At 42.1% G+C, this 12704-nt stretch overlaps 1 protein-coding gene across 2 annotated transcripts in view; it reads left to right on the top strand.

Annotated features, from left to right (window-relative positions):
* The first annotated feature begins 273 nt into the window (after nucleotides 1-273).
* The window catches only part of MYH15 (myosin heavy chain 15), a 46411-nt gene continuing 33980 nt past the window's right edge, over nucleotides 274-12704 (top strand). For both annotated transcript variants that reach the window (XM_064468071.1, XM_064468061.1), the window contains exons 1-11: nucleotides 274-414; nucleotides 1697-1800; nucleotides 2319-2462; nucleotides 4163-4319; nucleotides 5744-5771; nucleotides 6658-6751; nucleotides 8154-8174; nucleotides 8778-8870; nucleotides 10228-10291; nucleotides 10384-10482; nucleotides 12422-12525. In XM_064468071.1, the coding sequence (XP_064324141.1) occupies nucleotides 324-414; nucleotides 1697-1800; nucleotides 2319-2462; nucleotides 4163-4319; nucleotides 5744-5771; nucleotides 6658-6751; nucleotides 8154-8174; nucleotides 8778-8870; nucleotides 10228-10291; nucleotides 10384-10482; nucleotides 12422-12525 (999 nt within the window). In that variant the 5' untranslated portion in view covers nucleotides 274-323. The remainder of the gene's footprint in view (nucleotides 415-1696; nucleotides 1801-2318; nucleotides 2463-4162; nucleotides 4320-5743; nucleotides 5772-6657; nucleotides 6752-8153; nucleotides 8175-8777; nucleotides 8871-10227; nucleotides 10292-10383; nucleotides 10483-12421; nucleotides 12526-12704) is intronic.

Here is a 12704-nt window from a genome sequence, read left to right as displayed (position 1 = left end):
TGTCACAAGGAAGAGATTAAATTCTCCTGTGGAGATAACTGTGACCCATGTCAAGGTTTTGAACCATACAGGATCTGGCTGGCTTTAAATAAACTGAGCCGGGGAAGGGTTTAACTAATGGTGCAGTATAGTCCCAAATCTGTGTTAGGTATTTGTGTTCAAATGAATCGTCGCTTTGATTGGCCACCTGCCACATTGTGCTGAGTGTTTTGTATTGCCTCCGATCATCCATGAAACAGGTTTCCCTCCCTCCCCTTTTCTTTGGTAGACCAGGTCCCTTTCTTTTTCCTCTTTGAGCTGCGCTACCTTGAACCCTTGCCAAGATGATGGACATGACAGAATTCGGGGAGGCTGCTCCCTTCCTCCGAAAGAGCGAGAAGGAGCTGATGATGCTACAAACCGTCGCCTTCGATGGTGAGTTGCAGTACCCTTTATGCTGCCACTGGTTGGTTAAGAGGGATAAGAGTTACATCCAAGGGTAGCTGTGGGAATGCACAGCACAGTGGGATGCAAAGCCTGTGCTGCTGCTGTTGCTTTTTGAGGTGGCTAGTTCAACCAAGTTCTAGCTTCTTCATTCTGTAAAGCTAATAAAACCCCCCAGGTAGTCCTAAATAGAAATAATCTATCAATTTATGGTAAGTAGTTATTAACTAGATTTAGAAGCGAGGCACATTTGTACTGCTCTGCTAAAGGGAGGATCACTTCTTTGTCCGTTTGAAAGAAAAATGCCACACGTTGAAAAATGAAAAATGAAAAATGAAAAATGCCACTCCTATAATGAGTCTCCTAAGAATGGAGTCTCCTTCCCTGAAGACATTCAAAATCCGCCTGGACGCATTCCTGTGCCCCCTGCTCTAGGTGTCCCTGCTCAAGCAGGGGGGCTGGACAAGATGACCTCCAGAGGTCCCTTCCAACGCCTACCGGTCTGTGATTCTGTGAGAGAGATTCTGCAACCTGACTAGATGTCTCATTCTGTTGTGCCTGTACATCGGTTGGATTTGCAGCCTGTAGGAGAATCTGATGTTAGTTTTTAGTTTCCCATAATTTATTTTTCATGAAGGGGATTTATATGAGCCCTGAGGTGCAATAGTAAGTATAAATACACCAATAACCATAGCATTTCGTTATTCAGAATAGTTGCTGTAACTAAGGTCCTAAAGTCTAGTACAGCCACTCCAAACTCTAAAAAGCCACATGCATAATTCAATGTGAGTTATTAATATTGCTGTTTTTCAAGACAAACCTCAGAAGAATGTGCAGGAATAAGGTTAAATCTGATAGCTGGCAGGCAAATAATGTGGGCTGAATTCCTTGCTCAGACTCCAATTTTCTGTGTGACTTTTTAGCAAATGCCTTAATTTGGGCTTGGATCTCAGTTCCTCCATCTGCACACTGGTGATAATGATTATGGATTTCCTATGGAGGCTGAGGCTTAGCCAGCATTTGTGAAATATTTTGACACCTTGTGCTGGAGGGATCTAGAGGGAGCCAAGTGGTAGTTTCAAAGGGAAGACAACATTTGGGAGCCCTATGCCTTCTGCTTTGGCAGGCAGCTCCCCAGCATTGCCGATCTGCTGCAGTCCCAGAGGTTTTGTGTCACTTGTGCAGCAAAAGTAACCCAGCAATCTCGCTTAGCTAGGCACGGTGTTACTGTTCGATGCAAGGCTACGAACCCTCGGTCCCCTTTATTTCACAGGGAAGAAGAAATGTTGGGTTCCTGACGAAAAGAAAGCTTACGTTGAAGCTGAAATTACAGAAAGCAGTGGTGGAAAAGTGACTGTGGAGACGACAGAGGGAAAGGTACAAAACTGGTTTTGTCAGATCCGTGACTAACCAGGCTGGAGCAGCAAGCTCCAGAAACTACCTGTCCCAGTTTAAACTCAGTTGCCTGTTTCATGAAATGGGCTGCAAATGGGAAGCCCCAGTAACTGATGCCATATCAGAATAACAGATGAAAACCAGCGATGCAGTGGTGGGTAACCGAGCATCTGCCACTGCACAGCAGCAGGTGGGTTGTGAGTAGAGGTATGCAACCAGCCAGTTCTGGTTTGGACCCCAGAAGTAAAAGCCCAGGCTGTAGCTAATTCCCATGGCTCCTTTTGCAGCCATACCACTGTGCTCCTTACTTTTTATCATCTCAGCTTTCCCCCATTCTTCTGATAGCTGTGAAAACAAATGGTCTTACGTACGTAGGCTAGGTTTGAGCTCAAGGACTTCCCTCTGCAGGGAAGAAAACCAGTATGTTCTTCTGTAAGGTGTGTGAAGCAAGAGAAAATCCCAGTGTTTTCCAGTGTTGCGGTACTTGTTTCTCTTTGCAGACCATGACTATAAAAGAAGATGACGTGCAGTCAATGAACCCTCCCAAATTTGACATGATCGAGGACATGGCTATGCTGACGCATCTGAACGAGGCGTCTGTGCTGTACAATCTGAGAAAGCGCTACAGCAACTGGATGATCTATGTAAGGGTCATTGCAAGTGTATATTTAGAAATCTGCATTTCAAGTGCAGATTTCATGTTCGAACATGTTGTATTCTTCGTATTCAGTTTACAACTTTGATACATCACAAAACTGAGGGTCTTCTCATCTTTTCAGGAAAGAAGTTCCTTGGAGCTGGCTTGTGTCTGAATATAGACAGACAAAACTGAATTAATAAGATGGTGTCTAGTTCTTTGGTTTTGCTTGTCTAGGAGAGGGGTGTCATTGCACATTTTTCAGCAATCAAGGTGTTGGGGAGACCTGGTTTATTTTTCCTCTCCTAATATTAATCCAAGTCAGTGCTGGCCATAGAGGTTTCCTTGTTAAGAAACAATGCCTCAAGCTTAGACCACACACATAACTTCTTTTAAGTATGAGCCTTTCTATCTTTAGTTCCCTTCATTTTCAGTGCTGACATCTGTCTTGTTTCACTCAGCTTTTTCCCTTGCTCTGTATCTTCCCCATGACATCATTAACATAATTTCTGTCAGCACCAGAACAAGCTTAGTAGCATCTAATTCTATGAGGCCAAACTTAGGCCAAGCTCTCAGTTTGCTGCATTCAATTGTGTCTGCAACCGGTCAGGGGAATCTACAGATTTTCTAGCCAATCCCTGTTCCGGTTTTTGGTGTTCATCAAAGGAGTAAATCCAACTTTTTCCCACTTAAATTCTGATTGTTAAATGTTTTTTGCATTTCTCTAATAAGCCCTGTATGGACGTGTATGGCCTAAATCATAGCTTTGCTTGCAGACCAGTACAGGTAGAAAAATAAAATTGCCATCTTGCCTTAATCCCTTTACTGGTTGGGGTTTTTCTTTTCCTTGTGGAAAATAGGACTGAGGACTCATGCCAAGGCCATTCTGGAGCTGGTCCTAATGCTATTTTTAGGAGAAGACACCTGGATTTCACCCAAAACTTTTAGAATATAATTGAGTCATTAATCTGTGTGCGTGTAGTGCTTATGCCCATATAATAACTGGGTTTCTTTGAAGGTTTTTTCTTGAACCTGGACTAAGTACCTGAAAAGTTACCAACTAACACCAATTCCCTGAGGCTACAACTGAAAACTCCTCCTTCTTCAGAGTGACCAGGCCCCAGCTAACTCATGTAGAGAGCCCAAAGAGCGACTATAAAGATAGATTTTTACCAACTGTTTCTCCAAAAGCTGAAAAAATCTCCACAGCTTTGGGGAATTACACTATGAAGTTGATTTCTCTTTGAATGCCCACCAGAAATTGCCCCAAGGTGCTCACATCAAATTAATAATGGGAGATTGTTTCCTCTCCTAAGAATGGAGTTTGAAAAGGAAAGCTGTAACTTTTCCTTCCTTTGTAATGGCTGTTTTCAGGAGGAAGCAACTCTCATGGGGTAGCAAGGCAGAAAACCAGGTCTTTTTGCTGCTCCTTTGTTTTGCTGAAGGGGCTGTTTCTGGTGGTCATCTTGAAAGTACTTTTCCCGCTTTGGAAAACTGTTTAATACCTGTAGTTTTGGTATCAATTGCCAATAGGAAGTCACTTAGCAGACCAGTGTCTTTAGAAATTCAGAATAAAGGGTGAAATTCAAGTCATAATTCAAACTCAAATAAGAAGCTGGCAACACCAGGTCCTGCTTGGTTAACTAAGATTTTTTTTCTTAATCCTTGAGTGGGTTTTTTTCACTCTTGTTTTGTGTTCCTCTCTAGACCTATTCTGGTTTATTCTGCGTGACTATAAATCCCTACAAGTGGTTGCCTGTCTACAAGCCGGAGGTTGTTGCTGCATACAAAGGCAAGAGGCGGTCAGAGGCTCCTCCCCACATCTTCTCCATTGCTGATAATGCATACCACGACATGCTGCGTAGTAAGTGGCACTGTTTGCTCTCAAATTTGGTTTTGCTTTATTTAGCTGACATGACTGGTACGGGATGGACGTTTGTGAGAGCTTTTGCAGTGTCCAACAAATGTGCAAATGCTCTACAAGAAACAGGACCTTGGCAGTCTGCTTCATTTGTTAACTATATGTGTGTATATATATACACACTTTTTTTTTTTTTTAAACTCCCCTGACTGTTCCTGTGGTACTTCTGGTAACAGTAAGCTCTGTATATGGATTATCTGTACAGTGCACAAATTTAGCTGTCTGAACGGGGTGAATCCATCAGTTTGTAACAGAAATAGGGCCATGCCCCAAAGGCCTGTAATTATTTTCCCAACCTTAAAAATAACCTTACTGTCAGTTTATGCTCAGTATTCTAACGCTTCTAAGATGTATGCATTCAAAGGTTAGTGAAGGCCAGCTATCTAGGGTGCTGTGCATACATCGTTTGCGTGAACCTGCCGTGGGTCTGGGCACTAACCCTGTGGCGATGAACTCCAGGTTTTCCTGGTACATTTCCTTGCCCTGACACTCAAGTTACTGGAAAAAGAGTTTATCAGCAGGGGGCAGCAGTGATGTGCTTACACCAGGTCCTGCGAGGCGGCAGGGTAAAACCGCAAAGAGACTTGGTGGGAAAACATCCTGCTGCCACCTGGTTTTAACAAAACGGAAAGTGCCACAGCTGTGAGGGGACGGTGTGTGTGTGTGTGTGTGTGTGGCTGCGAAGAGATGCTCTTTCATCACATAAGGGTGAAATACGGCCAGGCTTCCCGATACATAGCCCGTCATGGTGCCTGGAGTTAAAACAGAAAAGAGAAATTTAGGCTTAATGGCTTGGGAAGCTGCTATGATTTAGCATTTGCTGATCTTGGTTAATAACGTTTTAAGGTTGCAAAGCATTCTAATAAATGCTTATTTCTTGTCAGGCCATTAATAGTGGGGACACTATAAAACTTCATTCCAGCAGCATGGCCAACTGAAGAAGAGTACATAAGCGTAGTTAAGGAACGGCCTTTGAACAGACAGCAAAATTAATTGGGTTTGTCTACTATTGCAGGAGCAGAAGGGTCAGATGTAAGCAAAGACATATTCAGGAGTAAAAAAGGAAACCTTTTGATAACAGGAAATTCCGTTCTTTATTATAGTTTCCCAGACGGGGGGGGAATGTACACAACTGACAGGTCTTTAATACCAACTGGAACAAAACACAAGAGGAAGATTCAGGGCAGGGCTAGAACTTGCACTGCTGGAGGTCAGACTAGGTGATACTAGTTTTTATCTTTCCATCTCTTCTTCATGTGATTCCTATCCTTTCAGGACTGATTCTGGAATAGTTAATACTCATTTGCAATTATAATAAGTAATTTGTACAGCCTACTAAGTTTGTCTCTCTTCCCCCCCCTCCACAGATCGGGAGAATCAGTCTATGCTGATCACGTAAGTGCTTCTTTTTTGACTGATTCGAGAGTCTGTTGCTTTGAAAAACTTAGAAGAAAAAAATCGTACTAAAATACAAGTTGACCCTTGAAAGCTCAGCTAAATTGCCTGGAACTTGATCTGAGCCAAGTAACTGTCAATTTGGCCATCTGATGACTGCCTTGGATGCCATGGGAAAGGAGCAGCCAAGGGTGTGATGGAGGCTGGCCCATTTCTGATCCCCATCTGGTGTTCGTTCCAAGTAGGCATGAAAACAACTCACCGGGCAGTTAAAGAAGCTTCTTCCAGGATTAGCCTTGCTGTGGCTGCCCTCTTCGGACATGGAAGACTCGTTCTTTTCAATGTGGATGCTCTTGCTGCAAATCGTAGTTAAGAATGTTGTTGTTATGTAGACACATCTAAAGGGAGGGAGATGACCAAGGCAGGAAAAAAGAGGCACGTCATTTACTGGCAAACATGAAAGATGGAGAGCTGGGTGTCTTTCCACACAGTTCACATGTACCCCTGCATAACGCTGGCAAATTACTGCAGCTTTTCTGTACATTTTCTAACTCGTTAGCAGTATATAGGTATAGATTAGATCCTCAGTCTGGATGTTTGTAATAAAACCTCATTCCCTTAAAGGAAGCTCAGTGTAGCAGGGGTTTGTACTAGATTTCTGAGCCCAGTCACAGGAAGAATTAGTTGCTGCTATCGTAGGCATTCACCTCTTCATTCAGTCAATTTAACATGATTTCCACTGAAATGGCCAGACAACAGGCTGCAGAACTCAGAGTCAGTGATTCTGAGAACAGCATGTGCGGGGAGGAGCTGGCAGGACAGGAGGGTGAAAGGATGAGTTACAGCTGTTTGAGCAATGCCTATGTTATCTTCCTCCTTCCTTTAGCGGAGAATCCGGTGCTGGCAAGACTGTCAACACGAAACGCGTCATCCAGTACTTTGCCACAGTGGCAGCCCTGGGTGAACCTGGTAAAAAGAATGTAAGTCTGCTGGTGGCTGTTTTATTTCAGACTTCCAAGGTTTTTCTGTTGTCTACCACTAATCTCGCAAGTCTGCATCCCAGACTTTAGACCATGTGCTAGACCTCAACAGTCATTGTTAAGAAAAGAAACTGGTGAGAAAATATACTGATGCTTCTACATGGCATCACTGAGAGCATGCTGTTCTGAAGGTAGAAAGGCAACACTCACCTGAACTTGCCATGTTCTGGGCAGAGCAGCAAAGTCACTCCTGGTTCTGAACAGCTGCTTGTTGCTGCTGCTTTTTTCTAGGACACTTAGTTTTTGTGTGTGTTAAATATGTTTCTGCTTGTGTTAAAGCTCGTCAAAAGATGGGGAGACTGTGAAGATCAAGAAATTTGATCTTTTTTCACACGGAAAACAGTCTTCAAAGGACTAGCATTATCATTTCTCATCAAAATATTTGTTTTGTTGAAAGCATTTTTTGTCCACAAAAAAGGAGTGTTTTGACAAAATATTTGTTTCAATCAGCTTTTCTGTATATTTCTCTTCGGATAAGTGCTGTTCTGCTTATAAGTGCTCTCTAAGGTTACAGTGAATACTGTATTCATGCTGCTTTTAATCTCGTGTTACTATGAGCTTTTTGGCTACAAGCTTCATTACACTTGGGGGCTCAATGCTCTTTTGTGGTGAATTAACTGATCCCTGTGAACTGTATTTATAAGGCCAAAATTTCAGCCAGGCTTGGATTCTGTACATGTAACTCACATCACCAAAATCTAATATACGTTCATCTGAGGCTGGCAAGGCTTTTTTAACAAATGATTCAGTGGTCCAGACTAGCTTTCTGTGTGCAATGAGGTTGGTGTCCATAATGGTGTCTGAAATCTGGTGTGCTTGTGGAAAAATTGTGCAAAAACCAGATATCCCAGCTGGAAGATATTCCATGTAATTTATCAGCTCAGGTGACATTTTATTTTCATTATCATCACCCCTTTTTTTCAAATAATCCAAGAATTCAAGTGCAGCACGACCTAATTGTCTAAAATTTGTCTACTTGCATTTATGTCCTTTTATTCTTACCACCTGGCACCAGTCTGTTTTTTCTGTCCAGTTAGTCAGTCAGCCTTTTGGTTCATTGTGGATCACCTCCAGAGCAAAACCAGGCAGATGTTTGGAGCAGGGGTTAAAACAACAAGATGGGTAGGAATATCACTTGGCTATTTTGTGATGTATGGTGAATGCGAAGTAACAGTCACATGTGCGTTTTGAAGGAAGGCTTCAAAAAGTCCTGCTGGTGTGCTGGTGCCCGCTAGACATCTACCTTGCCTAATCTTTATTTTTTTTGATGTCCTTCATGTTAGTACTCACATTCTCTCTCTTTTTTTTTTTTTTTTTTCCTCCATTGTTCCTCTTTTGACAGCAACCAGCTACCAAAACTGGGGTAAGTCATCAGCTTTGCTATTTCATCTTTTCCATGTGAAAGTGGTACTGGGCTCTGTCAGTCTGTGTCACGAACCTCAGCATTTCACTTTGCATGGCTCCCCCAGTGCCCAGGCAGTTAAAGTAGTCTGCTTCAGCAAACGAAAGTTTGTGCAAGTGACAGTTAATGCTTTTCTCATCTCCAAAAATCCCAACTATTACAAGCTCTGAGTGCTTTCAAATCTAATGCATTTTAGTGCTTGTCACTGTCCTCAATAGCCTCTCCCCTACACACATTCATTTGGATGTCCCCGCATGCTTCACAGTACATGGGAAGATACAGCAATTTCTTTCATATGTAGATGGCATAAAATATCAAATCTACAAGGCAAAGCAGTAGTCAGCAGCAGAATGTTTGAGGCCTTTTAAGCACTCATAACTGACTGACAATCTTGCAGTTATGCCATTCACGCCTTGCCACCCCTAAGATGGAGCTAGGGATGCCTTCTCTCTAGGGGTGGCTACGGTGGCTTCTCTCTGTAAGTGAATGCATGGCTGAGTTATAGTTGACAGCTGAGTTTGTGGCATGTAGGTTTCTCAATAGTATTTCAACCTTGACTTCTAGGGAACCTTGGAGGATCAAATCATTCAAGCAAACCCAGCCCTAGAAGCTTTTGGAAATGCCAAAACCCTGAGAAATGACAACTCCTCACGTTTTGTAAGTCTGTTACATAATGTGATGATGTCCTCCTCAACAATAGCCAGTTAATAACATCTCTGCAATAATACCGTCATAAGTTCCTTCTCATTTTGTCCACTAAAATGGTTGGATTTCCACACAGTCGAATAATAACAAAGTAGTATCTAACTAGTAGCTAGACCTTAGTAGTAGTACTTAGTAGTAAAAACTACTGGAAGGATTAAAGATAAAAAGAAACAAAGAATGATCCACCCTGAATAATTGTTTAAACTGTACATGATCAGGAGGCAAGCAAAGCCTAGCTTTATGAAGCCCTTTGAACAGCAATGGCAGGTCTTCCCCAGGACTGCCTCTGCTGCATAGCCTTATTTTCCTACCATGTTGTCCACCAGCCTAAGTCATTCCCTCTCCCTATAATACCTCTGCTTTGTCACTAAGTGTCAGAAGTATACCCCAGTCCCTGCTCCCTCCCACATCTTCTCCCTCTACAGACCCACATGTGCAGCAGTACTCCTACCTTTGATCCATACCATGTACCTTTTTGGCTGGATAAGCTGCCCCTGCTTGTCCCTCAGTATTGACATGACCTTGGGCCTCTCCTCATTTCCATTAGGCTTACAGGAGAGCCGTCCCCTGTGGAGCTCTGCCTCTGCCACATCTGGTTGATGTTGGCTCAGAGGTCCAAAAGGAGTGGCACGAGGATGACAGCCTGAGTTTGTAGCCCATGCTTCCCTGACAAATCCAGTTAAAATTTAGATTGGAAGGAGTGGAGGGAGTCAGAGGTTGTAAGCGTCTATGGAAAGCTACAAAATTGTATAAGGAGTTTGTCAGCTGGAACGGAAATTAATTATTTTTAAAACTAGATGTGTTTGAATATGATAAATTAAATGAAAATTACTCAATTCTTATGAATTTGGGGGGATGAATATGCAAAGTTAAGCAGTGGGCAAAGCAGTGTAAAATCATAGCACCCTTCTGACGTATGCAGTTGCATGTAAGTTAGCACTGCAAATGAGGAAGAGTTAAAAAAGAGGCCTGTGTGTCCTATGCCAAGGCTTATTGCTCTGAGTCCCGCATTCCAGTAAACCTGCATCATGAAGCTGGAAGCTACACGCATTCCTGCATCTTAGCCTGGCAGATAAGTACACTCTTATCGTTTCCCCACAAGCTGATTACATAGCTGTATGTACAGATTTAGGCTTGGAAAAGTGTAATATCATTCTTTGATATTTCTCATTGAAAATCTGTCTGTGCAAAGCCAAGGAGTCAGCATAAACTGATTCTTTGGGCCAAATGATTGCCTTCAAGCAGCATCCTTTTTTTCCCTCTGTGTATATTATATGCACTAATTAGAAAATTCTTCTGTGTGAATTAGGGTAAATTTATCCGAATCCATTTTGGAACCACAGGCAAGCTGTCATCTGCTGATATTGAGATTTGTAAGCAGCAAACTCTCTCCTTTTTAAAAATACAATTGCTCATCTGAAAGCTTGGAGAGCCTTTCTCACTGAATTTTCTTTTGTGCGACTAGATTTACTGGAGAAATCCCGAGTGATTTTCCAGCAACCGGGTGAAAGAGACTATCACATCTTCTACCAAATCCTGTCAGGAAAGAAACCAGAGTTACTGGGTAAGCATTAAGTAGATCCACAGCTTTTAAGAACCAACCTTCAGCTGAACAGACAGTGGCTGAGGAGGGCAGACGGTAAACCCGTGTGCAGAAAGGCCCTTACACTTTGACTTGATGAAAGTGAACTTCCACTGTCAAATACATGCTTTTAAAGATGCTGTTCCAATGGCAGCAACAGAAACCATTTTTCTCTGATATACTGATTCAGGTACCCTATAAAGTGAGGTGAAGTTACAGATTAGTCTAAAGGGAATGAGGCTCAGACAGGACTTTTAAAACATAGCATTATAAAGGCAAAAAAGGTCACACTCTGTGTTATCCAAGGTCTCGAAACATCTGGAAAATGCTACAACTCCACAGAATTTGTGGTGATAAAACTTTAATTACCCAGATCTTCACATATGAGGAGATTTCCTTATAGGTCCGTGAAGAAAAGCTAGTTTCCTCTTTCTGCCCCACGTACCAAAACAGGCATCTTGGCCTGTTGTGTAACAAGAGAGAATATGCAAAACTCCCTGCTGGTGATTATGTGGCAATTGTCCCTTTCAAGCTTCCCCTGGGTAAATGCAGTCCCATAGACCTGCCGGAGAAGAGCAGAGAGCAGATGAGGTCTCTCTGCTCCCATCTCCTAATGCTTTGAATAAAACCTTGACTAGTTATTTAAGTGATGTGGCTTGCTGACTTTAATTTGTGCTTTGAAGGAACACATTTTATAACATAAATTGAAGAGTCACTTTATTGCTCCACTAAACTTCTACTAAGCCATAGCAATCGTCATCTGTTTTGAAGTCTTATTATCCTGACAGTGCGTGGTGAAGTCCCTAACCCTCTTAGCTTTTACGTGGCCTAATTAATGATGATTACAGGGAAGATTTCAAGGAAGCATTGCACTGAGATTCCTGTGTGACTCCCTGTGCTGGGAAAGTATGCTCTTTCTCATAAACTGTCTGTCTATACAACAGCACACACCTTTTTGACCAGCAAGAACATATCTGCAGGCTCTTGAAGAGGCTGAAACCAATGGGGACTTCTGTTTTGTAGACAAGAAATGTATGCATTTGCATATAAATGCATACATATCTAAATATAGATAAGTATAAATATAGATAAATATAAGTATTGAAAACCATAAATGTAGATAAATTAATATCTAATATAATGACTACTTAGCAAAGTAAGACAGGCTTATAGAGAATATGATTTTATGTACACATATATTGATAGGCATATATATATTTACCTATATACATAATTAGACATGTAGCTATGTGTGTATGTATATAAAAGATTGAAATCTGGACCAAATCTTGGTCTGCTGAATGAGGGTGAAACTTTCTGTTGATTTAGGGAAGCGGGACTCTCCCTATAGTTTTGGAGCCAGTTAGCTTTCTAGAAAACAACGCCACTTTTGGGTTTTGATGTAAAGAAAAAGAAAAGAGGAGAGAAAGAGAGCTATATTCAGACTTCTGTTCATCAAAAGCCAAGCGTCTTCTGCAAAGAGTCCTGGAAGTTGCTATTTTGTGAGTCTGTTATAAAAGAAGGGAACCATGCCCATTGTCCCTGTCTTGGATCATACCAAAAGCTTTTTCTCCTCTGTACTCAGATGGGATTTTTACCTCTAGAAGCATGCAAGGCAGAAAGTAGGGTTGTATGGGAAATTATGAACTCACTATACTGCAAAACATGCTTAATGGAGTGTATGCAGTATTCCCATGCTCTTTTTATTCACACTTTCTCTAACTCTTCAGACCGGAATAGTAGAATAAGAGAGTTGGCTGCTGCCCTGCAGTTGTAAAACAAAACAAAACAAACAACCAGAAAACATCTTTACACACAGTTGTGCAGAGACAAATGTACCTCAGAGTTGATCTTTCGATCTCCATTTTTGGGGGGATATCCTGAATGGATGGAAGCTTTGACCTTGGCAGTTCTTTTACAGATATGCTACTGGTATCTACCAACCCATATGACTACCACTTTTGCTCACAAGGAGTAGTTACAGTGGACAACTTGGATGATGGAGAAGAATTGATGGCAACAGACGTAAGCCTGTATTGATTTGACTTTGTGCTTCATAGATTAGGTGCATGTGGGGAGGAAAAGTGCTAGCAGGAGCCTAACTACTGTCACCGAAACTACTGGATTAAAGTGAAAGCAGGTACACCTGCTCTTAGAGTACCTGCTCAAGCAGGGGGTTCGGATGAGATGATCTCCAGGGGTCC

The sequence above is a fragment of the Phalacrocorax carbo genome, chromosome 1 (assembly GCF_963921805.1).
Source record: "Phalacrocorax carbo chromosome 1, bPhaCar2.1, whole genome shotgun sequence".
Lineage (NCBI taxonomy): Eukaryota > Metazoa > Chordata > Aves > Suliformes > Phalacrocoracidae > Phalacrocorax > Phalacrocorax carbo.
This window is presented reverse-complemented; position numbering and strand designations above follow the sequence as displayed.